Source organism: Microchirus variegatus (assembly GCF_963457635.1).
Source record: "Microchirus variegatus genome assembly, chromosome: 12".
NCBI classification, from domain to species: domain Eukaryota; kingdom Metazoa; phylum Chordata; class Actinopteri; order Pleuronectiformes; family Soleidae; genus Microchirus; species Microchirus variegatus.
Window position 1 is genome coordinate 9,161,066 of NC_139813.1, and position 27,688 is coordinate 9,188,753.

The following is a 27,688-nucleotide window of genomic DNA, read 5'->3' on the forward strand; positions in this document are numbered from 1 at the left end:
CTTTGAATTATCAGAGAAAATACTAAAATGTAACTGATTTCTGTGTAGTTTTATTGCTGATTGACTGATTTATCTATGTGCTCTATGACAGCTATATGCTAAATAGAGAAAAAAGAACAAATGGCTAAACTGAAATGTATTTAGTCTTTTATTATATACTTTTGAACTACCCACGATTTATAATTGAAACAAATGCAGCTAGGTGTATTATGTTTAAAATAATGACAAAGGCACATTATATCACTGTGCCTTTGTGCCTGCCTTGAAGGCAGCTAGCATACTTGCTGCTAATATAAGCAAATGCTACGTTACCTAAATTGCACTTTTATATTTCACATGTCTGTCCAGTTAGTACTATTTTTTTCTAAAATGTCTCACCTAATGAATTCGTTGGTTTACACAGCCAGGTAACCTGGGTTAGTTAGCTGGTTAGTTAACTTTGTCGTAGTTTTTCCCTCTTGTCTTCTCTGTGGGGAAAGTTACAGCAGCTCTTGAACACTAGGGTTGCCACATCCGCGGTTTACGTGTGGTATTTGGCAACTTTTATATTTCAGCTGATAAACCCTATGTTCCACCATGTTCCTTATTTCATATCTGTGTGTCAAATTATTACGTGCACCCGTTTGGGGTAAACGGTTTTAAATGCTGTCTTTTCTAAGACAAGAACGATAGCAGACATTTGTTCTTGGTAGTAGAAGGTTGTTGGGCTTGTGACAGCGGTATAGTTAGCATAACTATACCACTGGGCTATTTGTTCCACATTGGAGGTTTCGCGCTTGTTCCGCAGATCTGGCAACCCTGGTTTATTAACCATACGCAGTTTAATTTAAATATGAGGTAAGAGCAGTAGTTTGTGCCTCATTTATGGACCTCAGTGAACTGTGTATAAACAAAACTCTGGCGTGTTTTTCTTTTAATCGGTGACAGCGGCGTCATATTGCTAACTAAATATCGTGAGAGAGAGAGAGAGGCGGGGATGCTCTCTCTCTCTCCTCTCAGTCTCTCTCTCCTCTCCGTGTCTGTATCCTCCTCTCAGCAGCAGCAGCAGTGTGTTTAGCAGCATCATCCTAAAGACCCACGCCGCTCACTTTCACTCGAGGCTGACTTTTCTCGCGCAGAAAATTCAAAATAATAATAAAACCCCCACACCATCAAACACACGAGAGACACCTTCACCCTCCAGAGGCTCGACAGAGGGGCAGATTGTGACCGTCTAAACAGCGTGTTTTCCCCCCCACGTCTTCGCAGGTTTTTCTCCAGACCACTCCAGACATCACACCGGACTTCTCCCGTCGACTCCGCATCCTCGCAAGGTAGGACGGATAACACTGTGCCTGACGCACGGAGCACGAAACCTAATATCCTCCTCACAGACCTCATTTCATTTGTAATACATATATTATTAGCATAATTCAGCACCCCTTTTCGTTTTATTTACACTCATTAATATGTATTTATTAGCGGGCTAATGCCAAATTAATGAGACCTAATTTACCGTAAAGACACATAGTGTTTATCAATACATCCTCCGCAGCTCCTTTATTGATCATGGTGCTGTTAGCACGCGAAAAGGCGATTTATCAACATTAGAAGATCATGGTTTGGTGTGGACTTACTCTCCCTGCCCACACACACACACACACACACCCCACACACACACTCTCAGGCTGCTATTAATATATATTCATCAGCAAAGTGAACAGATAAAGGCAACTTGTCACTTTGTGTTGGTGCAACATGGCGTCTTCGTATGTGGTGTGATGTTGTAGTTTGGCACCTGGTCCTGATGTTGCCTGGGTGTGTGTGTGTGTGTGTGTGTGTGTGTGTGTGTGTGTGTGTGTGTGTTTGTCGGTGTGTGGGTGTGCGCGCGAGCGTGCGCGCGAGCGTGCGCGCGAGCGTGTGTGTAGACTTGTATTTGTTGTCTATTTGTTGAGCTTTTCTGCCATAAACCCTGACAGGACAGGAGAGTAGTCCTCGTTGAGACATAAACCTGGTCCTAATGAGGCAGAACCTAATTTCTGCTAAATTGAATTGTGGTTGAAGTAACTGGTTATGGTTAAGATTGACCACCCTGTAAAGACTGTTGACATGGATGTAAATCAATGTAATGTCCTTATGAGGATGGCTGTGTGAACCTCTGTGTGTGTGTGTGTGTGTGTGTGTGTGTGTGTGTGTGTGTGTGTGTGTGTGTGTGTGTGTGCTTTGTGGGGGGGAGCTGTTTTGTGTAAATCATTGCAGGCAGGGAAGACCACCAGCACCCCTGTGCTACTTCTGCTGCGTGCACACACACAGCAATACACACACATGCGCACACATTTCAGGAGAAGCCTGGCACCAGGATTAGACAGAAAATCCACCAGAATGTTTCCAGAATCAAAGCTTTAACCTCTCCTCTTTTCCTGTCTGATGGCGGTTCCTCTCTGTGCTGGGGCTCTGTCTGCCTCTCAAGGTCATTCCCTGTTGGCAAATGATGGTAAAGGGACAGTGTTATGTAACAGCCTACAGCGTGGCTCAGGGGTAGTTCTTCATCTTTCACGACTGTAAAATCACTCATCTGACTTTTTTTTTTTTTGAGTCAGTCTTTACCTCACTGCTTATATGTCCAGCTGTGTGTGTGTGTGTTTTTTTAATGCTAATTGCCTGTGATGAAGTCCCAATGGACTATGAGACAAAGGAATATGACTCAGGTTTAGAGGCAGCATGGTTCTCTGCATTGCACTGCAGACTGACCCAGACTTGGTCCTTCTCATGTCTCCAGCTAAACGAACAAAACACATTGACATCTTCTATGTTGATTATGCAATAACATTTTTTTTCTTTAGATGGTGCAAAAATTCTGCCATACGTAAAATGGGTGGGGGGGTGGGGTGGTGTGTTCTGTGCTAACGAGACTGTCACACCTCTCACATCACACCATGATCATTACCATTTTGCATTTATCCTTTTCTCATACCAATGTGCATTTCACCCTGTGTTCATCTGGCGGACGGTGAAAATGTACAGGGTGGAGAACGTAAGAGGATTTGTGGCTGCTGATGAGCGCGTGTGCTGAGTGGAGATATTTTTAAGGTAGTCAAAGCTTCATCTTCAATTATTTATCCCATTAGAATAATTCGCATGATGGAAAAAGACAAATCGACCTCTTCAAATGCGACACTCAAACACGTGGAGAATGTAGCAGAAATGGATCCATGCCGCTAAATTCAATCTACCTAGACGATTTAAATGTGTAATAGTGTTGATTGTGGTTTTTGTTACATAAGTAATAACAGTCCAACAGGCTGCGTCTGCAGCAGTGGCAGCAGTCTGTGGTGTGTGGGTTTACTGTCCTGTATCACAAGAGTGTGGATGGTTTTGGTTGGTTTCATTTTAGCGTCGTTCATGACATGGCAAAAACATTACCATAATGAAAATATGTCATTAAAGCGATTAAAAAGGCAGATAATTCGTCAATAAGTTGATCTCCTCAGTGAAGGTGAAAAAACACTTACAAACACGGAAACATTTCACAAATCTGAGGCAAAACAGTGCAGTAATAAAAACAATTATTATTTGTTATTGAATTATTGCCCAGCCCGATGTTCTGCCCTCAGTCTGATCAATAACAGAGCAGATAAAGGAGTGAAAGCTTTTCATTAGCAGTTGTGGAAAGTGAGTATTACACATATGATATGGACAAAAAGGGTTATTTAAGAAAAAAGATGAATAAAAGATTGAATAAAGATTGCGTTTTCCTGAGTAGGCCTGCAAAGATGAATTGATTAATCGATGGTTAGTCGATTACTAAATTATTGAACACCTGTTTTGATGATCGACTTATCTTGATATCTTGAAAATGGCATATCAATAAAAAATTCAAATAAATATAAGATAACATAATTTATTTATCTTTGGTTTGTGGTCATAACAAAACGTTAAAGGAAGTCCTCATTTTAAGGTTTAGGAAACACCAACTGACATTTTATGGCCCAAACAACTCATTGATTAATCAAGTAAACAATGGGCAGAATAAGTGTTGATTGTGATTGCGTTGTTTGACAATAATCAATGTTGTAAGCTTACACCAAGTGATTGTGGCTGCAAACAAACAACTGCTAAACAGCAAATATCCATAAACTAGTATTTTGTGACATTTCATGGTGTGATGCTGTATTGATTCTTGGAAGTTCTGGAGCAATGTTGAAATGCTCTTAACAGTAGTTTTCTGACTGTCATGAATTGACAGCAGACGTTCTCCTCCTTCCATAGACATTCATTTATATCTCTCTCACTACGAGAGGTTTTTTTTTTTCACAATAGATGATATGTCGTAACATATCAAGTTGCTCATAATACAACCTTAAATCGTATCGTAATGCCCGTATTGGATTACGTATCGAAATGCCACATTCTTGCCAACACAGATGTTTACACAGGGAAACATTTCACAAATCTCAGGTGAAGCGTTTATAGCTAAATGTATTCCTTGAATGTTGTTATCAAAACATGTAAATTCTTGTGAAAATAGTGATTCTTGTCCTCAAAGGTTCAACATCGATTCAGCATTTTCAAAAATCGATAAAATTGATTCATTACACTGGATTAGGACTCAGGTTATACCCTGGATACTTGTGCTTAAATAAATCCATCTACTGCTTTATCCTCCACAGGAGGGTCGCGGGGGTGCTGTGCCAATCTCAGCTGACATAGGGCGATAGGCGGGGTCACACCCTGGACAGTTCGCCAGTCCATCGCACTTATTCACTCTCACACCTATCGTCAATTTAGATTGACCAATACCTGATCCCCATATTGCTTGTTTTTGGACTGTGGGAGGAAGCCGGAGAACCCGGAGAAGACACACACACACACACGGGGAGAACATGCAAACTCCATGCAGAAAGGCCCTTGTTCCAACTGGGGCTTGAACGCGGGTCTTCTTGCTGCAAAGGCAAGAGTGCTAACCACTACACCAACTGTGGAGCCCCTTGCTTAAAGCAGACGAAAGTTCCAATTAACGCTGTTTTTTAGTGTGTATCTGCGTCATTACCTTGTTTAAGAAGCCCTGAAGGTTCTAAACAAACAGTTCAGCCACTGCTGAGAACGCTGTGTTTTATTGTAATCTCGGGCTCAGCGAGATCTCTGAAAAACCCGGTCCGGTTACGTAAACAGCGGTTCTCCGGAACAGCAGATCGTCCTGCTCCGGGCACTAGTCCGGGCACATCCGGTTGCGTGCATTGAACCGCAGAAGAAGAATAAAGTCCGTTGTGGAGGTGTTTCACGAGCGACAGTGCCTTCTGACTCTGGGTCTGACTCCGGGTCAAAGTCATAAAAGGGACTGCGGTGGGGAGTCGTGAAGAAGCTATTTTTAAACATTGTTAAAACAATGTTTTGATAATGAGTAGCAGTGCATCCACCGTTCCAGAAAGGGGAGCTGCGCTTCTGAGAGCGGGTGTGCTGAATATACTGGCCAATCACAACACACTCTGTCTTCTGGGTGTGAGAGTTGAGTCTGAAATATCGCTGCTGGGGAACAGCGTCAGAAAAGAGGATTTCTATCGGCTCGTTTACAGCAACTAGGAGGTTTTTGACCATAAAAACAAGTTAATGTATGTAAGTAGACCTCCATAACTAACATATGTGCAACAGGACCACTCTATGTGAGCTTTAATAAATGTAAAACATAAGTGATTGGATTACATAGTACATAAAAGCTATTTAATCTTGCTATTAGTTTACTCTGATTTCATGACAAGAGAACTTTTCTTAGCACACAACGGTAACATGTACAGAATAAATTTGAAAATTGTTTTGAATCGAATCTCTTGGGCTCAAATCAAATTTTGAGATTCTGAAAGACTCACACCTACAGTATAAGCTAGGGTTGAAAAATTCCTTAATCAATAATTGAGCGTGCTATTAAACAAAAGTTGTTTACTTGTTAAGAAACACATCTTAAAATTTAAATGTTGTACATTAGTGGTACATTCATTAATATCTCACACAATGAACAATAATAGTCACAAAATAATGAATCACACACAAAAACAAATGTCTAATGAAACAATGACGCTCTTGCATGAAAAAAGCCATTTGTGTCACAGCCAAAAGGGTTGTCAAAATCACGCTGACAACGTTGTTAAAAATGAGATATATATTCATAAAGAAAATGAGTAGGAAGATGAAGATATTTTGAAATAGCTTCAACAAGGCATGTCGCCTGGTGCGTCACTTAAAAGAATTTGCAGCTGCAGGTTTTATAAAACAGTGCAGGGCTGAGGGGGTGGAATTTAAAAAAAGAAAAAAGAAAAAAAGGAATGTGTGATTTGTTTAAGCCTTTTCACACCATACATTAATCACTGAAGATTAATCCTCTCCCACTGAGGTAAAATATTTGTTTCTCGTTATATAATATACTTTTTGGCAGAAAGTCGGAGGTGCTGTGTATGACAACCGGCTCGTGTTGTGACGCAGGCCTGGGCCACCGGCAGCACACTGATACAGTACAGACACAGACTGAGCTCTGCTGCTGCATTGAATCAATGTAAATCCTGCATTATGTGCATTGTGAGCTATTGTTATGACATTCTGAACGTATCAGAAATGAATGAGCACATCAGGACTGCGCCTCTCATCAAAAATGTAATGTTCACTCTCCAGAGGCTTCCTATAGTAAAGTGTGTGTCTGTACTTGTGTTGGCGGCCTCTTAAGGCTGGCAAAAACACTGACCTTATCAGGACCAGTCATCCTCATCATGGAGACCAAAACCTGGTCTTAATGAGGTAGAACCTCATTTCTGAGGATCTAGTTTACCCCACGGAGTGGAAGTGAAGTGTTGTTTTGGTGGCTCTGTTTGTCTGTTTGTTTGTTTGTGCTTCCACACTTGCACTTGCCAATTTGACCAGCAGAGGCCGCCAGAGCCTTGTTGTGTGAATGGGGTGAAGTCTGCCATCTCTGATTTAGTATTGGTGTTAGGTTACCGTTAGATTTTGGCATCATGGTTATGGTTAAGGTGTAAACTGTCCAAATAAATGGAAATCAGTGCAGAGTCCTCAGATGGGTAACTGTGCTAATATGTGTGTGTGTGTTCCAGGTATTACTCACATTGTGGGGACCTACATCTGTTTACACAGTCATATTACGGGGATTTGTCTTCCTTTTGGGACAATAAGCTATGTTATATTATATTATATTATATGGACTTGAAGCTGAAGACATGTTGTGTGGTTGGGATTGGGTTAAGGTTAGAGTAAGTCTCCAGGAACTGTGACTGTGTGTGTGCTTGCAGCATCATATATGCTGACAGTATGCTCATTATGTGCCTGGGATGCTTTGAAAAGCAGCACTTCATCTTAATTCTTAATGATCTCACTTGTCCTGGGACGCAGAGTGCACACGCGCGCAGTAAGTAGCAGACACGCAGTCTTAAACACATGGCTGGCATGCGTAATTGTGACAGGCTGGAATTCCAAAACATACATATACAGAACATACATGCTGCGTAAAACAAACACTTTGTATTTCTCACACACTAGCGCGCACACACGCAGACACAAACACATTCCTGTGCAGTCAGTGACATAATGTCCAGACTGACGCACACTGTGTGCCGACATCTCTCCTGGGACACATCTGTCTCCTGCTGCAGCTACTGTCTTCAGGCTCCACACACCATATTGTAGCAGTTTGAATGGCACTGAGTCTTCAGCTTCACTGAAGTACTAACACACTGTCTTTTCAAGCAGAAGATAGTTGGCTTTCATAATGTTGAATTACTACCTTATTCTGGACTCAAGCATCCATTGTTTCTTAATTCTTATGCTCGTTTTTCTTGGTCCCTTCTTCATCGTCTGTCAGTGTTTGTCTTCTTCTTCTGCGTTGGTGCTCCGTGGCTGTTGGCATTAACTGCAGTTGAGGCCCCCTACGCAGAACAGCTGATCAAATATGTAGAGGAAGGCTAAGGTTAAATGAGACATTTTAAATGCCAAAAGTACAAGAAGAAGAAAAGTGTAGTCGTCATTTGAAATGTGTCTGTCGATGTTGTTTCACTTTCACTTTAGCAGTATTCTCAGTTCAGTAGCATCATATTTTATAAGAGACACTGCAACCTCTTTGTTCACACCAAGTCATTTTGAATCCATCACTGAATATCTGTTTCATTTGGAGGTTTATGTGGGGGGGACGTTTTTGTGATTTAGTTTGAGATTTAACTGAAAAAAGACGAGATAGAAGAGGAGGAAGAAGTGTATAATTAACAATATTAGTTCATGCTTTGTTTTTGGCACTGTGAGGCCCAGTAATGTCTGCTTAGAATAGTTTATCTTTAATCTCAAATATAAAACCTTGTCTTTGTTGTTTGAAGTCTGTATTTTTGCAGCAATGACAACATATAATTCACACCTTTATTCTGACGTGTGAGCACAGGTCATTATGACCAACATAGGAGAGGTCTATAAAGGGTGAGTTATTTTTTTGACACCTAAACTCGTGATTGGAGGTCAATTTAATAGATTTCCTCTTTATTCAATCTGTATAGTTGTGGTTAGCGCGCTCGCCTTTCAGCAAGAAGACCTGGGTTCCTGGGTTCAAGCCCCGGTTGGAACAAGGGCCTTTCTGTTGTTCTCCCCGTGTGTGCGTGGGTTTTCTCCAGGTTCTCCAGCTTCTTCCCTTGTTCCTCTGCTAGTTTGTCTCTATATGTGGCCCTGCGATGGACTGGTGAACTGTCCAGGGTGTACCCCGCCTATCGCCCTCAGCTGAGATAGGCACAGCACCCCCTGCGACCCTCTGGTGGTGGATAAAGTGATAGATAATGGATGGATGGATGGATGAATCTATATATTTTAGTTTGTTTGATCAAAATCCAAAATGCAACCAGATATCTGCACTGTTAAAAGCTGATATTCATATACTAATAACAGTTGTGTCATTTAGGGCCTAACAATGTGGGTAAAATATCTCACGGAAATGGAACATGATTTGCTGTTGTAGATTTAAAACAAGATGGTGCATTAACACAGGAGATACCATCAACTACTATGTTCTCATGCAAAGACGAGAACTGTTTCTCATATTTCTATGTGGCATTTTGTTACAAATGGCATAAAATATCGTAAGATTGAATTGCAGCCTTTGCAATTTGGTAACTGCGCTGATTTGAAAATGATTGTTTGTTCAGCCCGAGCATCATCCATCACTGCTTTCCTACAATGAGATGCCGATTTATGTCGACCGTGTCAATGTTTTGGTCCCTTCAATGAATTTTATATCACCATTTTCAGTGAATACAAATATTTTTTTTTGAAATGATGAATCAGACAGCAATTTGTTTGTATTGTGAAGGAGAAAAGGCGCTGCCGCTTTTGTTCCGATCCACTGTTGCTCTATGATTATAGTCATTGCTGAGAACCTCTGTTATGTTGATGTTTCCCAGCAAAGCTGCAGATGAAGGATCACAGGGTCAGCTATTCAATGAGGAAATTGGACAGACTCTTCTCCTTTTCAGAAGCAACTGAACATTCTGAGGATGTTTTCTTCAAAAGCTCTGCTTTTGATGCAAGATTATTATCTGGATACTTGTGTGCTCATGTCGTATGATGTGCACCATAATAACCACATACAGTACCGCCTCCTCACATACAAGGCCATGGTACTAGATGGCCCGCCTGTGCAGGGCTATAAATGTGTGGGTGAAGAGGATGTTACGAAGCTGTGCCTTTATCTCCGCAACTGACTGTTAATCCACAGTATTTGATGTGAGTGTCAGTTTGAGGGGGAAAAAAAAGTCCTCCTACACCGATATATTGTTGTTTTCTTCAGCGAAACAAACAACTTTGGGTTTGTACAAAAAGCCTTGTGACAAAATAAGGAGCAGTTGAGAGGTTCAGGTGTCACATGTGCTGCTCACCCCTCATGAATTCATCAAAGGTCTACTTGAAGTGAAGGGTTTTTGAAGAGTATGGGTATGTCGTTCAGAAACGGCATTGCTATGATCATTATTACAGCATTGTCCACCAGAGACACTGACTATTTATCACACTTAAACGTGTCAAACTCAGTTGTTAGGCACGGCGTTTCAATTATAATACTATTTAAAATGTTATGATTAGCCATCCAGTTTTGTGATATTGGAATCAGAGCTAATAGTATTTTACCTTTTTATAAATTTCACAGTGCTTTGTTTTCTCCCTTTGTCAGTTGGTTTTTGTCCATTGTCTTTTGTTATTTTGGATGTCATTCATTCATTCATTCATTCATTCATTCATGGCCTGTTTCAGACCGACTAGCTCTGTGACCACTTGGTTATTGAGCAAAGACAATGATGCTTTGCACTGCATCTGTTACTCCAAAGCTGTATCAGCTGAGGAATAATGCAATGTTTGTTGTACCAGCAGCAATTTAAATTCTACTAAGTTTATTTATTAATTGTGTTACTCGTTTGGTTCACAGCCAATGAGGAAGTCTGGTTTGTCACAATTTAAGAACGCTGGGTCTTGCTGTGTTTCGATAAAACATCAATTTCAAGGCAAATTATATCTCCAAAATATGTCTTGTTTGCTTCTTTGTCCATCTTTACACAGCTCCTGCTCTCTGCCAACAAATCTATATAGATCTAACATCACCATGAAGCTTTACAAAACCAAAATAAACACTTCTATGAGCGCAACTCACACTGGTGTGATAAATGTGATGCTATAGCTGGTTAGCTTAGCATAAGCAGGTGAAAACAGTTTCAGTCCACGGAACACAATCTAACATCCTGTCTTCATCGCTATGAGCTTGCGAGGCAAGATGACGTGAAGACACAACATGAGTTTTGCATGTTTGAGCCATCTCGTTTGTCCTGCATTACTGGCATGACGTTTTTGTTTTTATATCCTGCCTTCCATGATGGCGTGGTGAGCAGGGACCACTTTAGAACCAATTTTTGGAAACAGCCAGCTGCTGAAATTCATTCCTGAGCAATTATGTGACAATCAAACCCAATAAATGATGAGTGAGGAAGCCTGTATGCTGTGATTGTGCTATTTATTTTTATTTATTTTACTGTAACAAGGTTGCTGTTTGACAGCCAGCTGTTATTTGTGATTGCAGTGTCCGTGAGCACACCACAGGGAGAATGTTTAAAACGGTCCCGCTCGTGGTCTCATTAGTACACAGCACTAATGTGATGCTGGCATTTACAGAATGGTCTGAAAATGGGTGCACTACCTGTCTCTAGTGACTTTTAGGTGTGCTTTGACTTTCAACGCATATTGATTTAGATGGAAATCAGTAGACAAAGTGTAAGGCAGAACATCTGTCTCTGAATATAAGACACATTATGGAAAGTGGCCACTGTAAAGAAATTGAGCTTGGTGACAAACCAATGCAGCATGGCGGGCTTCAGTATATTACTGCAGCACCTCTTGGATGTTTGCCCGAGCCTCTTGTCCTCGCCCCGCCGCATGCAGAGACAGCTTGGCACTGCACATAGTGTTGCTGTCTCATATCTCCCTTGGTCTTTTCAAGCAAAAGAGGTGTAATAAAACGTCTTAGCAGGGACTAAGTGTTGAAATGTTCCAAAACTCTTACCGTGTTTAGGGAATTATTGTAATTAGGGGGTTGGCTAATGGACTAATCATGGCTATAAAGTCAGCAGTGAGTATGCAGATACTGGAAAAGGCAGCTGCAGTGGAGAAATTAAGGGACACTAAACCACAAATATTTGGGGAATAAAAGGTCACAGCAGGCCAAAGCCTTTAGGAGTCATTATTGTGCTTTTCAAGGGCCAATTCAAATTCCTATCTTAACCCTCAATCTTAACCCTCAAGCTCAAACCTTAATCTTAACTGGCCCTCAAAACCAAGTGTTGAGGGTTATTTTGTCACTTAGAAATGGGACACCCCTTAAATGCAGATACGTCTTCAGACTGTGGGGGGCAGAATAACGCGAAAGCTGCGTCCAGTCTGTCAACTCCAAAAAAGAAGAAGAAGAACACATTTACGTCACGATTATTTATTATGATCCCTTTGTCAGTCAGGTTATTAGGTTGTCAGTTAGTTATAAGATGATACTCATACAAATACCACAACCATGGACATATTCAGCTGACAGTTACCACACACCACGGCTTATTGAAAAGTAAACGATAGCAAACGATCGCTTGTCCGCACCGGCCGGCTATTGACAAAAGATCGTAAAATATGACGTCAGTAATCCATAATATGGGCCTAAACTAAGATAATACAATGGTTTTCATCATTTTTATATCTCTATTAACAAAGAAAATACTTAATTTGTAGCGTACTCGTTTCGCTGCTTTCGACTCCATCTTTGTTTTGTCAAAACACGCAATGCATTCTGGGTAGCCCTTGCTCCCAAGGGTGGTCTCGGAAAATCTCAATATTGAGGGTGATACAGCCCTTAAACTTGCCCCTCAACTTAATTTTTCTGAGAATCGGGACAGCACTTGCACAAGAGGGAGCGCACATTTTTGAGATTGAGGGTTAAGCAAGGAATTGGAATTCACCCCAAATTCCACAGATTGTCATTTGAAAATTAGACCATTTGGAAAGAACATTGCTAAAGGCTGTAACAGGTACACACAAGTGGATAAAAATAAGTCATTTATAATAATATGAAATGACAATCACTTTTACTCCCAGACAAAAATGATTGGGCTAAAAACCGATTAATGCTGCACAGCCCTGGGCTGTTAAGGCATGGAATTAAAAATACAAATCTGTTAACCTTTTTTTACTCAGGGAATGTAATGTCAAAGCTCAGACTGGTTTAAAAGGTTTAGACATTAAAAAAAAAGGAAACGACAATAGCAAACAACCAAAATTAGATAAAGCAGCTGCTCACAAAAACCCCCATTACCCATGAAGAAGAAGGACAAAGACTAATTTCCAACATGTGACACTGTTCTGCTGCTTCATGTTACAGTCCATTTGTTTAAAAGCTTATTTTTAGATGGAGCTTTGGGTTGCACTTTCACAGTTGTGTAGAAATGTTTTGGCCTTGATGAATCACTCTTTCAAATGCCCTTCAGAGTTTTTATGTAGGTTCATATCAGGCACAGAGACTTCTCTGTGTTTTGTTTATTATTATTTGTTTATTGAATGAGGTCTAACTTGATTCTCTTTGTGTGTGTTCTGTGTGATCTCTGTCTTTCTTTGCAGGCAAAATGGGGAAACAGAACAGCAAGTTGACCCCTGAAGTGATGGAGGACCTGGTGAAGAACACAGAGTTTAATGAGCACGAGCTGAAGCAGTGGTACAAGGGATTCCTGAAGGACTGTCCCACCGGCCGACTCAACCTGGAGGAATTCCAGCAGCTCTATGTCAAGGTAAAGCGTCGCTTACTCACTTTCAGGTTGACATTAGACTTGATGACATTTTGTGCGCTCACGAACAAGCACACATGGAGACAGATTTACTGTATGAGCATGCACAGTGAACTATAGTTCATAAAAGCCCTGCAAAGTCCTCATCATAATTGAGGTAAGGTATTGAGAAGTGGTATTTAATTGATTCCTGTGCCTTAAGCATTTGGACAAAATGATACCTTGATTGATATTTACCTTGCGTTTATGGTAACTTTGTCATAGAATAGTCAGAAAATGCAAGCGTAGTTAGCTTATGAGTTTGAGGGTAAAATCGATACAGTGAAATATCGTGATTTTATTGTGAAATAAAATTGTTACAAATAAACATCAAACTATTTGTGGCTTAGCATAAAAAAGTAAGTAATACAAATTGATATTTAAGCCAACTAGATGGTGACAAATGCGCACTCTCACTAGAGCTGTTGTGTGAGTATCGCAATTTATGATTTTGCAAATATTTAAGTAAAAATTGTGATAATATTGTATTGTGACTTAAATATCTTGATAATATCATATCGTAGTGTCTCTGGCGATTCCAAGCGATTAGCTTACATTAGCATACTTTTTTGTTGATATCTTTTTTCTGTCTAACATAATGGCAGACCAGCATATCAAATGTTTGGGAAGGGTAATGTACATTTCTGCTATTTCTGCTATCAGCTATGGCTGCGATCCTGATAGAAAACCTGACTGAGGCTAACTAACGTTCCTTATAATTAAATGTGTAGCTACTCACTCCAGACGCTGTTGCCGTGGCTTTTAATTCATGTGGTAAATAATCCCAGACCCAACGTCAGACAAGCAGCAGCCAGTCCAAACGAGGGAGCCTGACTTTAGAGGAAAAAAACAGCTGATGTCACAGGGCTGATGCCAAGTTTACTCTACAAGATTTAAAGCCCCTCATTTCAGTGAAGTTTATTGTCGCAAACAGGAGAACCTGCCCTCTGGTGGTGAGGTTAGAAGGACACTTTCTTCAGATCACACCACTGCATTCAGGAGTCCTCAGCCCCATTGTTTGTCTTTTAGAGAAAAGGATCAATAAATGTATGGATATGTATCGGCATTGATAAGTAGTATCAGTAAACAACAACACTGCTCCCTAAATGTAGTTTGTAGTAACAGCTGTCAAAACAACAATAGAAGATGCATCAGTGCCACCAGTGGTATGGTAACATCATTAGCAGAAGCACGAGTGTCAATTAATAATCATTTGTTGTTTTACAAAAAGAGCAACAATGCATTCTAAGTGGGTTTTCCCACAGCTGATATTAGCAGGGTTGTTTCGGGGTCACATGAACACATTCTGAATCACCACACAAACACTATTGAGGGAAATAGCGCTCCCATTTTAAATTTTGCAGGCACCCTGCCATGTTCAAATTCTCGTCTCCCCCCCCCCACCCCTTGTATCTGGGCTGAAAACCAACAGAGAGGCAGATATCAGAGGCGCTCAGATGATAATCTTCTCATGCTAATATGTAACCTACCGTATCTCATTACCTCAGACAGAGCAGTGTGAATTTATGCCATGATTTATTCATTTAGTCTTATGAAAGACGGATGAACACATTCATAGAAACAAAGATGATCTCATAATGAAAGGGAAATGAAAATAAAATAGCAATAAGTGGCCTTAAATATAGATTTATAGATAAACTACTTGGAGTCCTTCCCCAGTAAATAATACAAGTTTTGGCTTCTCATAAAATGGAGACGCATCTGATTTCTCAGGTGTGACCAACTGAACCTTCATGTATTTGTTTTTAATAGAAAAATAAATGTGCTCATAATCATTGCAATACGGAATTAATATTAGACTGTACTCATGCATCACATTGTTATCAAGGATCACAATGTGATGTATTTTAGTACAGTGAGCTCATTACATTATCATACAGTGTGATTAATACACTTACTCACAACTGTTACATTTCCTGATACACTACATGTAATGATGAGTGTATGTCCTTATCTTGCCGTCACATCCAGACATCGCTCTGAGTCGTGTAAGAATTGACAATTCATTTTTTATCGCTAGTGTCAGGAAATGTCTCATGACCAGAGGGTACTGTCTTATGTAAGGCATGCTTGGGCACCAATGGTCAAGGTTCCTTAAATGCCATTGGATATCTTGTGTTAGTGGTAACTAGAAGGAAAAAAAAGAATCCTTTTTTGAATGCTAAATATAGAATATGGCATGGCTGCCAGAAATTTTTACCAATTTGTCCCATTGAAACTGACGGAAAGGCATCAAAATCCTTAAAATTGAACTTGAAATAGGACCTAGGCTTCTCAGATATGGGAAGCTGAAGTATTAGATCACACACAATCACAGGGACACAAACACAACATAAATCAGATGGAATCCCTCTTCTAATCTCTTTACAGTGCAATAAGATAATCTGCCAGCCACAGTGGCGGGAAAATCTGTAGAATCTGCACAAAGGGGGCAACATGGCTTACATCTTGCAGGCTCCTGGAGAAATCCTATTATTGATGTATCCTATTGTGTTTCTAGGCAACAGTGTATCAGTGATGGGGCTTTATTTAAATCCACAGCACTGATAAGTGGAAAAAATTGTCTGCCGTGACCTCACATTAACGGGACAGATTGTTCCTGTGAAGAGTGACTCCATGTGTGTGCATGTTTATGTGTGTGCGGTGGTGTGTTTTGTGTGTCTGTGTCTGGGGGGGGGGGGGGGGGTCATACGTTTAGTAGGAGGCAGAGGGAGACAGAACGCGGTGTGATTACGTGGGTTGAAAGCGAGAAAGTGAGAGGGGCAGAAATGGTAAAAGTAAGCAAGAGGAACAAAGTACTGTATGTATGCATTATGTATTAGTCATTAGCACCAATAGAGTCGCGCAACAGCGTGATGAGACTTGTACGAAACAAGTTGTCTGTGACTGTGTGTGCGTTTGTACTTTTATGGCATAAACACTGACCTTATCTGGTCCTAATGTGTCGGAGCCTAATTTCTGAGGAAGTGATTATGTTTAGGACTAAGATTTAAATTGTGGTTTGGTTAAGATAAGTGTTAGGCATGAACTGGTTATGGTTAAAGTGAGGGATAACTCTTTGTTTACGCTGTCCAAATGAATGGAGGTCAGTGAGAGTCCTTAAAAAAATAGCTGCACGAAACTCTCTGTGTGTAAAGTTGTGCCTTTTCTTGTGCGTGCATGCGCGAGAGGTGACTGCGTTCAGTTTACAACTGTGCACCGATCTTTATTTTTCCACACTCCCACGCTCGTGCCCCAGCCTTCAGCTCTCCCCACGATTGCGCATATCTGCACCTGTGACTGTTATCCAGAAGCCTTCCCTGCCAAGGTGCTAAATGCAGTGTTACCTCCACTCGGCTGCCTGCCTGGAATTAATATATTGTTTTGGTTGGACATCGACACACTGCTGTCTCGCTTTCCCTTTTTTTCTTTTTTTGTCCGTCTGTGCTTCTTCTCTCTCCCTCTCTCTCTCTCTTTACTTCAATCCCCCGTGCCTTTGTGGAGGTAATCATCCTTTAGGTTGTGAAAAGGGAGCGAGAGGAAGTGAAAGGGATGAAGGGGGAGAGTTGAGAGGGAGAGGGCATCAAAGAACAGGAGGAGAAAAAAACTGAAGAAACAGAAGGGAGGGAAAGCAAGTGTCGCATGTCAGCTGGAAATAAGATGTGTTCATATCTGAGAGCAGCCTGTGATATTCAAATGTAATACTTTGTTGTAGCAATTTGCAGTATTTCTTTGTCTACTGTACCAGTGTCACTCCTTACAGTTTTATCTGATCAGGACTCAGGGTTATGAATTCCTTGGTATATCATTATAAAAGATCTCATTAGAAGTGATACTCTTGGTTCTTTCATCGGTCAATTTAGATAAGTATAACTCAATGATGTTGAGTTATGTTGTCATATGTAAAATGCAATCAGATGGCTCACCTGTTAAACCTGTTGGGTGTCAGTTCGCTCCACGTACTTTGGCTTCCTCCCAGCTTTACTAGCCATCAATGGCTGATATCAAATGATATAATTGAAGCTGGGCACCTCAGATATCATCCATGCAAACATGCTCACTTGGAAAGATTTGAAAAATATTGGGACACCACACACTTTGTGATATGAGTAAGATTTCAGCTGAGATGCAGCAAAGCTCCACCTCACAATACCAGATAATCTAGGCTGAAAATAAACACTGACCAAGACTAGATTTCTTTCTTGATTCTCAATGGGCTCAATCAAGGTTAAGTGGGCCCCAACGTTCATTTAGTCTAACCTTAAAGAGGCAAAAGACAGCGTTTGTTTCCTTAGCGGTGTGTTTGGTGACAGTACTTTCACATGACGATGATCAACTGATTGTGTTAGTCCAACTAAACCTAGACTTAAAAATAATGTGGCTTAAATTACTATTGCATGTTTATGGTCAACTGGACTCAAACTGGCCTGTATGTTCTGTGCATCCTCCTCACTTCCTGCCCTTGGGCTTTGATGTGTAAATAATAAGAAACAGAAGAAGCAGACAACAGTGAGCTGATAAAAAAGCATGGCAGATCTAGAGAGATGCATGTTTGGACTGATGAGGGGACTGAGTTTATGCATTTTTCAGCTTAAATAATTAATTATTTTGCATTTAATTGGATGGTTGAAGGACACGGATGCCGCTTGACAGGCTAGTTGTTTTAGTCTGTGATGCAATAGGTCAACCAGAATACACCTAATACTAACAAGGCCATATTGCGGGCATGTCGTGACCCGGCACACTGGAGTTCAATAAATCGATTCCCTGCTAGTGTTTGTACACTGGAACATGGACAACAGTCCAGTTAAATGCCATGGATGTAACTACACATGGAAACACACACATGACCGTCATAATGACGCTGTACGAGCTATAAAGAAACTCACCACAGACACGGAAACAAAACACCTCAACAGTGTGAAACATGAAGACAGTCATTGTAAGAACTCATGTGACATATATAAGTATCTGATATATACAACTCTTTTAATTCTTAACAGCTTTAAGAGAAGTTCCAGCCATTGAATTTGATAGGTCAGTGTGAAATATGTGTTCAGTAATTCAGTAAAAGGATGTTATAAAACTGAAAGGGTCCTTGAAGGGAACAGGGTTCCACACCTCTGCTCTACAATCACAATACACACCTAAGTGTGTGACAGCACCTTGACTGTCTGCAGCTTCCCTTAGAGGAATCTCACTGCTCATAAATCCAGGTCAAGCTGTCCAGGATCATTAAACTGACCTGCCGCTGTGTTTTTGTTTCCCAGTGGATTTTCACTTTTAGCCGCTTCACCGTTGCCAGACAGTCTTATAAAAATGGAAGAGTGTCTTTTCCGTGACAATTCACAGTCAAGCTCCTGCATGGCACAGGAGTGTGAGATTTCTCATCGCTGACACGTCAGCCGCTCTGGGAGCCATTTGTAACAGGATAATGACACTCCCTGAAATGTTAGGGTAATAGATTTTGTCACTTGATGTTTTTCTCGAGCTTGATGCATGCAGAGACACCAGCCACACTCACAGATAGCTGAAGATCAGCACACACACGTGTATAGGGATGTCCCAGACAATATATGATATTCACATTAATATTTCAGGTTAGTCTATTAAAAATCCTGTCTAACTCACCAACATAAGGTCCTTGTGATTTTTTTTAATGTGCCACAATGGGGACATGCATCTTATTTAATTAATATTTTTCACAAAAACATCCTATATGTGTGATGTTTCTGACCACCAAAAATACCCCAAAAATTGCCTTTGAACATATTGTTTTAACTTAATAATAACATGTCCCATGCCTCGTCCCAATTCCAGGCTCAAGTAATAGATCAGAGTCAGTATGTGGCATTTACAGTACGTCATATTAACTGTGTTTGATATCACCTTTCATATTTTAATACAGTACCTCATTTTGTCCTGCTCTGTCTTGCGCTGTCCTGTCTTTTCTACTCTGCAGTGGGTGAATGTTGATGTAACTTGAGTTTATAAAGACACTCTCGAGTGTTTGAACAACAATATAAACCCAAACACACCCTGCTCGCCAAATATGTAGAGAAGAAGTTTAACGACACAAACACAGCACTGGATTAGCTCACAGCGATCTGGTGACACTCCCACCTTTTCTGTCCTTTATGAGCCGTACGTGCTGCTGTACAGACGAATGATGAGTGAGTCTGTTCTTTCTTCTGTCTCTCCAAACTTCAGTCGGGAATATTTTTATTTTACCAAGTGACCGTGACGACATTGGATCAGGATCATGCACCAAAAAGCTGATTGTGTGTTAGTTTGTATGCCAGTTGCCAGTAACATGAAACGAAACATCACTGCACATTGAAGTTCATTACGACACACAGAGCACCTCAGTCTCTGCTCACGTTACTGACTGCATGTGTGTTTGGCTCCTGCAGGTCATAGGTCATGGTTTAGCATCATAATATGCGAGGTCAGGAAAACAATTTGACATCCTGAAATGAAAAACGTCAACACAAAACTCTTGGTTTGTAGCTTTGAATTACATTTGATTCTGAAGAGGGAGAGGAAGGCTGTGCTGTAGAAGCGTTGTTGTCACACACACACACACACACACACACACACACATATGCACGTTAACACTTATTGACACAGACGCTGACCAGAATATAGATGTATAGATGGATTCCACTCTATTCTTGCTTGCAAAGCCTCAAGGCTTTTTCTGTTGACTGGAGAGTGTGTGTGCGTGCGTGCGTGCGTGTGTGTGTGTGTGTGCGTGCGTGCGTGCGTGCACATCCGTCACTGGCATTCAGTAGCTTCCCTTTGCTTCTCTGGACAGAGAGACAGGGCATAGGAAGGTAAATGGAGCGACAGACAGTCACTGACATCATCTGGCCAGCAGCCTGTTTTCTGTGAGGAAACATATGTTGCCTGATCACAGGAGACAGAAGACAGATGGATGGGACAGTGATGTGGTGTTAGATTGACGTGCAAAATAGTCTTTCTCTCATCTGTCTCTATCCAGAATGAATTAATTAGAACATTGTTTCGTAATCATTTAAAACAATTTAATGACTGCCTCAATCTGAATAAAAGATCAAAACAACAAAAACAGCTAAAGCTGAAATAGATATTTGATAAATCAAAACATCTGACATTGTGGCAATTTTGACTTTTTAAAAGGGCGTGAATAAAGTTTTCCAAAATTAGTCTTAGTCATTTTTATGGAAATGGTGTACCACCATTCTGTACTCAGATAAGACACAGCAATTATTTGATAATAATAAAATTCCTGATCAAACTATGTTACCATGAAATTGTTAAGTGCTGCAGGAATTCACTGGCCTGAAATGATGCTCTTCAGATGAGAAAAACAGATGCTAAACAAATGTCAATTGATCAGAATTTCGATTTTACTTGCAAAAATTATCAATTATACTGATTATAAATCATATTGCAATCAGATTTTTTGACTATATCTTGTAGCTTTGTTGAGGAATTCAGTATGTGTGATCGATAATAGTGTATTGAAAAACAGACTGTAACTTCAAATATATTCAATGTTTCCTTAAATACAGAATTACTTACTCGTATTTAACGAATTTGGCTTAAATTTGTTATTAGTGAAATATGTTCTTTAAAATCTGTGTTAAAAAGCTCAATATTCAAACCTCTATCTCTGATCTAGAGTTTTTGCTCAGCGTCTCTCAGTCTCAGGTTCTGATTGTAAAAATTAAAGGAAACATTTCCAATATCTCAAAAACAGTGTGGAGCCAGAACTCCACGAAGAGGTGCTCCTCTCTGCTGACGGTGTTACCGTAGGCTGCATTGACAATAACACACCTCCCTCATCAGAGTTCACTTATTATTGTATCTATTAATGCCTTTCTGTTAACACCATCACAGACCACCTGTAGGTGTGGGTGTGTGATCACTTGTGCAGACAAGATGCTGTGAACGATGGAGGTGCAATATAAAAATGTTCATCCTCTTCTTCTTTTCCTTTGGGCTGCTCCCTTCTAGGGTCGCCACAGCGAATCAGCCTCTTCCATCTAACATCTAACGTTCTCTGTATCCTCCTCTCTCACGCCAACTATCTTCTTTCACTACATCCATAAATCTTCTCCTTGGTCTTCCTCTAGACCTCCTGCCTGGCAGTTCCAACCCCGGCATCGTTCTACCAATATAGTCACTATCCCTCCTCTGTACATGACCAAACCATCTCATTCTGGCCTCTCTGACCTTATCTCCAAAACATGTGCTGTTCCTCTGATTAACTCATTCCTGATCTTATCCATCCTTGTTACTCCCAAAGAGAACCTCAACATCTTCTTCTGTGCTACCTCCAGCTCTGCTTCCTGTCTTTTCCTCGGTGCCACTGCCTCTAAAGCAAGGCTATTCAACTTAAGGCCCGGGGGGCCAGAACCGGCCCTTCAAGCAATTTGTACCGGCCCAAGGCCCATTAACCCATAAATAATGAATGTATTATTAAAAAGCCTATTTCTTTACAACACTTTACGTCCCTTTTTGGCAAATACTAGTACAGCTGTAATTGTAGGCAGTCTATGTACGTACCAGAATATTTTGCACTGTGAGCCAACTGTAGCAATTGTACCTGAATATTATTGGTACTGTTACTTATATTTCTGCAAAAATAGCGTATTGTGGCCATTGCACCTTAATGTTGTTTATATTGTTACCTCTAATTTTGTAAGAGCCAGTTGTGACTGTTCACTGTTGTGATTTCATTTAATAAGTGCTAAATAATTTATACAATTTTGTATCTACCCTGACACTTTTCTCCACCCGTTCCAACCAGCTTGAACACGTTTCTTCACCTCTATACCACACTCTCCATTGCTCTGGACTGTTGACCCTGCACTTCCCCATTCCACCATCAAGTCTCCTTATCTACATTCCTTCCAGACAACACAAAGTACTCTCATACCTGTCTCCCTGATTACATTAGCTGTAGTTGTCCAGTCATCTTGAAGCTCTCACTGAGTCTTTCTCAACTCCCCCCTGGAAACCATACAACACTCAGCTTCCACCACTTTGTCCTCTTCATCTTCCTTGTCACCAGATATAGACCAGGTATAGACCATCGTCTATACAAGATGTAGTCTACCTGTGTGCTCCAGCCTCTTCTGGAAAAAAGTATTCACTACAGCCATTTCCATCCTTGTTGCAAAGTCTACCACCATCTGTCCCTCTGTGTTCCTGTCCTGGATACCAAACCTGCCCATCACTTCTTCCTCACCTCTATTTCCTGCACCAACATGTCCATTGAAGTCTGCACCAATTACCACTCTCTCACCTCTGGGGATATTCTGTATTACTTCATCTACCTCACTCCAGAATGTTTCTTTCGCCTCTAACTCACATCCCACCTTTGGGGCATATCGACGAACAACATTTAGCATCACACCTTCAATTTCTTGCTTCAGACTCATCAGTCTATCCGACACTCTTTTCACCTCCAGGACATTCCTAACAAACTCCTCCTTAAGGATAACACCTACTCCATTTCTCTTGTAATACAACTTAAAACCTGCACCTAAGCTTCTCGCCTTGCTACCTTTCCACCTGGTCTCCTGGACACACAGTATATCCACCTTCCTTCTCTGCATCATGTCAACCAACTCTCAAGCTTTTCCCGTCATCGCCCCAAAGTCCCTACTCTGAGCCCCAGACTCTTGCCTTTCCTCTTCTCTCTCTATTTCTGAACATGCCTTCCTCCTCTCCTCCTTCAACCTAAAACGTTCACCCTAATGCTTTAATAATTTTGCATATTATCCGTTGTCCCTCTTGAGACAAAGACAAAGGAGATGGAGACCAGTTAATCTGTTGGGCCAATATTTGCCTTTTTTTAATTATCGGAATTGGGTGATGATTTAATGCAATCTCTCTGATAGAAACACACATTTTATTGCATTTATTGTCCAGACACTCTGCTTTTTTAGGCTACTTTGCAGTGTGGGAAATTGTTGTCAGTGCTTGAGAAGCAATCAGTTCACCAAAGGCCCCTGTATTCAGAGGTTCTCTGAAGTCTCCCATCACAGGACAGAATTATCAAAGGCTGTAAAAACAGTCTACCATTATGCTGGAAGGTTATCAGAAACTTATTGATCAATAACACCAAAAATATCCTGCCTAATGTCACCTCTTTACCCACTTCCTCTTCTCTCTCACCTCCTTTCCCCTTGGTCCAAGAGGGCTTGTGCCTTCCATAAAAATAAATATAAATAGCCGTTGTCATCTCAGAAGCTCTCGTGCCACTCTCCATCATTGTCCCAGGCGTACACACACAGACATTTATAGCTGAGTGCAGCACGTGACGGCTCCTTAAAGGCCACTAATTCAGTTTACATGGGATAGAAACATCATTTACGAGCTGGACTGCTTTCATTACACCAACAACCTTGACTCTCTGTGACGGTTAGAAGTCGATCAGATATGAGCTCAGATAATTTGAGTCACATGAATGGGTAATGATAAACAAAATGACTCCCTCATTATGATAGTTTCCACTGTTTAGAGGGCACAGTGGGACGAGACTCTGACAGTGAATTAGTGCACTGTAATTGTCATGGAGACAAACAGTGTTTATTTTTCTCTCCTCTGTGTTTTTTTTCTTTTCTTTCAGAACAAAAAATTGGTGTTAATTCCTAAGAGCGTCAGTGTCACTGTCTGCAGATGAGTCACGTCAGAAATGAGTTGTTGTAAAGACAAGTGGACGCACTAATAGATTTATGAAAACTGCTGTTTGGTTTCACTGCAGTGTCTCACTCCTGACTTTACATTTCTAATTGAATTATTCAGCTTTGTGTCCCACCGCTACTGCCAAGGTGAGAGCGACACAAAGAGGAAGCTACAGAGTGAAAGTTTGGATGCGCATCATTGGATAATAGTGTATATTCTGAGGGGAAATCATACTCAGGTTCAGTGGTGTTTAACCATTGGCCTCATAGGAAAACATCACTTGATGTGGTTGAATGGTGAAGGCAGCAGAGCACAAAGCATTATGTCTCTGTGGTGCAGTCGTTTGTTAGTGAGAATAACCTTCCACAACAAGAAGGGTTCAAACCACAGTCTCAGCAAGTGCTCACCCATGAGAAAGACTCCATCCCCACAAGTGTGACCTATGGCCTTCATGTGGAGGGACACAAGTGAGAAGGGAACTTCTTAACATTTCTGTTGTGTATGAATATAAAATGCTGTGACCGATTAATAATGCATTATTTACAAATAGAAATAGCAATTTAAAGTAACTAGAGCAGTGCCTGTTCAATTTGTGCATGTATTTGTACCGATAGCTTGCATTTCATATCTAAACAAGACAACACTGCACACACTGGTGCCCTTAGTCAGTGTTGGGGTAGTTACTCAAAAAAGTAATTAGTTACTAGTTACTGCTAAATTGTAATGAGATTATGAGGACAAACATCATTTAGCCTGCCCACATAGTGTTTATTGTATAATGTATATAACATGGCATGTAAAACCATATGATCCAACGCAGACTGGATCATTTCTGCGCAGTCATAAAAATCATTGTGTATGTGTCATATTATGACACGAGTACAGTCGCAATGAAATAGAAATAGAGTAGATCCTAGTAAAACGTGTTGACAGATTCTCAAGAGTGCACTTTTCATTGTTTTCACTCCGTGGTCTCAATCTGATCTCTTTAGTTAACTGCGCAAAGAGAGAGAGAAGAGAGTTCTGTCACGGGGAGTTCATAATCTGCGATGTCCAAGTTTCACTTTTGCGCAAAAGAGGCTTTCCAGCATTTAATAAGTGCTGTTCCACAGTGTACCTACATCTACATTTCTTATTATGTCCCCTGGACGCCCTGCTGGCTAAAAGCCTGTTTTCCGGCGTCTCCATATCCACCTCCATTTCCGTCCTGCACCAGCAGCTACGTTACTCAAATCGATCTCCATGACAACAGTGCCCAACAGACACACACAAGCAACACGCATGCACACATATCACTTAAATGGATCAGAACTTTACACACAGGCAAACACGGCATGGGTAACGCAGAAAAGCGTGTTACTATAGTCAAGTAAAGTAGTGTAGTTACCGATATTTTTAGTGTAATGCATTACTTTACTTCGTTACCAAAAAAAGGAATATCGTTACTGTAATCCGTTACTTTGTAACTCGTTACACCCAACACTGCCCTTAGTGAGTCTCCTGCCAAATTTGAAGCCTGTCAAGCAACACGTTGGACAGATATGCTGTTAATAGACAATTTGTTTAGTGGACTGCATGTGTTTTTGTAGAAGTAATGAAATGTACAAGTTTCCTTGAATGCATCTTCAGCAGGGGTTGCTGCTCTTACAAGATTAAGAGCTGATCCAGTTGCGTTGTTTTGGTTAATGGAGTCTCTAAACAGTTGATGAGAATGCAGCTTTTCACCCATATTTTGTGCTTGGCATGCTTCTAACCAATAGCAACCGTTGCTGTTGAGCTTCAGTGCAAAGGAGTGAGCGGTGTCTCCACATGACTGAAGAAGGCAGCACAACCATCTGCCACTACTGAAGCCAGGGTTTGCAGATGCTGATAGGATCTAAAATGTCATATTGGGGCAGACTAATGTGATTAATCAGTTGACCAGTGGTGTGGACTAGTTCATATTTCCACGGTATCTTTGGTTGGTTGTTTAACTACATTAACAACTTATGCCAAGATATCCGGTGGATTTAAATCTCATGGTCAAGTAAGGCCATCTTGCATTCGTCAAATCAGCACATGTGGCTTCCCTCACACCAGCTTTGACGTAGAGGTTTATTAGATTAGAATCTTGGCTTTCCCATTTGTCCTCCTGCTCTCCTTATGTATCTACATTTTCCCCCTGCCATTTGAAATCATTCCCATTCAATCTGTCAACTTTTCTTTTTTGATAACTCTTTTCTGTCGAGCAATCCAATCCTTTTTTCTTTTTTTTTTTTTGGTGAAAGCTTGGCTTGACATTTTGAACAGTAAAATAATTTGATTGTCAAAAAGCTGCACTCACTCATGGTAATAGGTTACTTTCTAAAATAAATGCATTTTTTAAAGCCCAGAGCCTTTTATCAAAAGTATTCTAAAAAAAAAAAGGAAGGATGGAAAAACATAAGCGGTGCAAAACCGCAAGAATTTAATTCTGCTACATAATCACATCAATATAACAGCTCGTACCACGGTTCAGATGGTTCTGTAATTGCATCTGTATTATTTCAACATTCAGATAAACACATTGGTACGGCTGTGTAAATCCACTTGCAGCCGTGGTGATGCGGTGGCCACATTTCATTTCATGGCTACAGAGCGTCTGATAATGTGGCGGCTGCAGCACAGACAGATGCTCGGAGCTGGTGTTTTCAAATACAGTTGATGAAACGCGTTTAATTATGGAGGCTAATCTGAGCGAAACCACAGCACAAGAACAGCTTTAACATTTGCTGCATCAACATTGAAAAGTCATTATTTTTTTCTTCAATTAGAAGTAAGGAATATTTAGTAGAAATGTTTTGATGGTGGCATTTTTTTTCTCTGACTGTTCTTTTGGATGTCCCAAATACAACGTTCTTTAAATTTAGCACTAACATTCCTATACTATTCCGATACTAATCTTTGGTGTCCATCTTAAAACTGTGATGAATGTAAAAAGGAAAATTTGTATAATCGATGAATCTGTAGATTATTTTCTCAATTAATCGTGTACTTGTTTGGTCCATAAAATCTCGATTGGTGTTTCTCAAACCACAAAAAGATAATGTTCTCAAATGTCAACAAAACTGATTCAGTTTAATGATTTCTTTGTCACATGGAGCAAAGATGTCATAAAATATTCACATTTAAGAAGCTGAAAGCTTGTTCAAAAGATTAATCAACTATGAAATTGTTAGTTGCAGCCCTATTTCATATACGTTTATTTTACTGTAGACAGCTCATGGAGAGTTATTGTTTTCATATTTAAAAAGCAATCAAAAAAACACTGATTTCTTTCGATCAGAGTCTTAAAGTCTGGAGTCTTTCTAGTTTCAGTAAGGCTGTTTGTTGTAACTGCTCAGATAACTGGTCCAATAACTGGTGTACGTACTGATGGAAACACATCAATCAATCAGACTATATTTAGACAGCACCTCTCATAGAAAGCAATACAACTCAAAGTGCTTCACAGGATCAAATCAACAGTTTTTGTTATTTACTGAATGATGCACAGTGATATCCGCAGTGGTAAGCTAAAAACCAGCTGATATATTGGTCGATGTAATCGTCCACTTCTACCAACAACGTCTTTATGAAGTGTTTTTCCTCTGTAGTGTTTTATTCTGTGGCTTAATCTGTTGCCTGCGGGGTTTTTCCATCGC

General features: G+C 40.5%; 1 protein-coding gene across 2 annotated transcripts in view; it reads left to right on the forward strand.

Annotated features, from left to right (window-relative positions):
• Window positions 1-13,148: 13,148 nt before the first annotated feature.
• vsnl1a (visinin-like 1a) overlaps window positions 13,149-27,688 on the forward strand; it is a gene marked incomplete at both ends in the record, with an annotated part of 32,096 nt that continues 17,556 nt past the window's right edge. For both annotated transcript variants that reach the window (XM_083898749.1, XM_083898750.1), the window contains one exon: window positions 13,149-13,310. In XM_083898749.1, coding sequence (XP_083754875.1) covers window positions 13,149-13,310 — 162 coding nt within the window. The remainder of the gene's footprint in view (window positions 13,311-27,688) is intronic.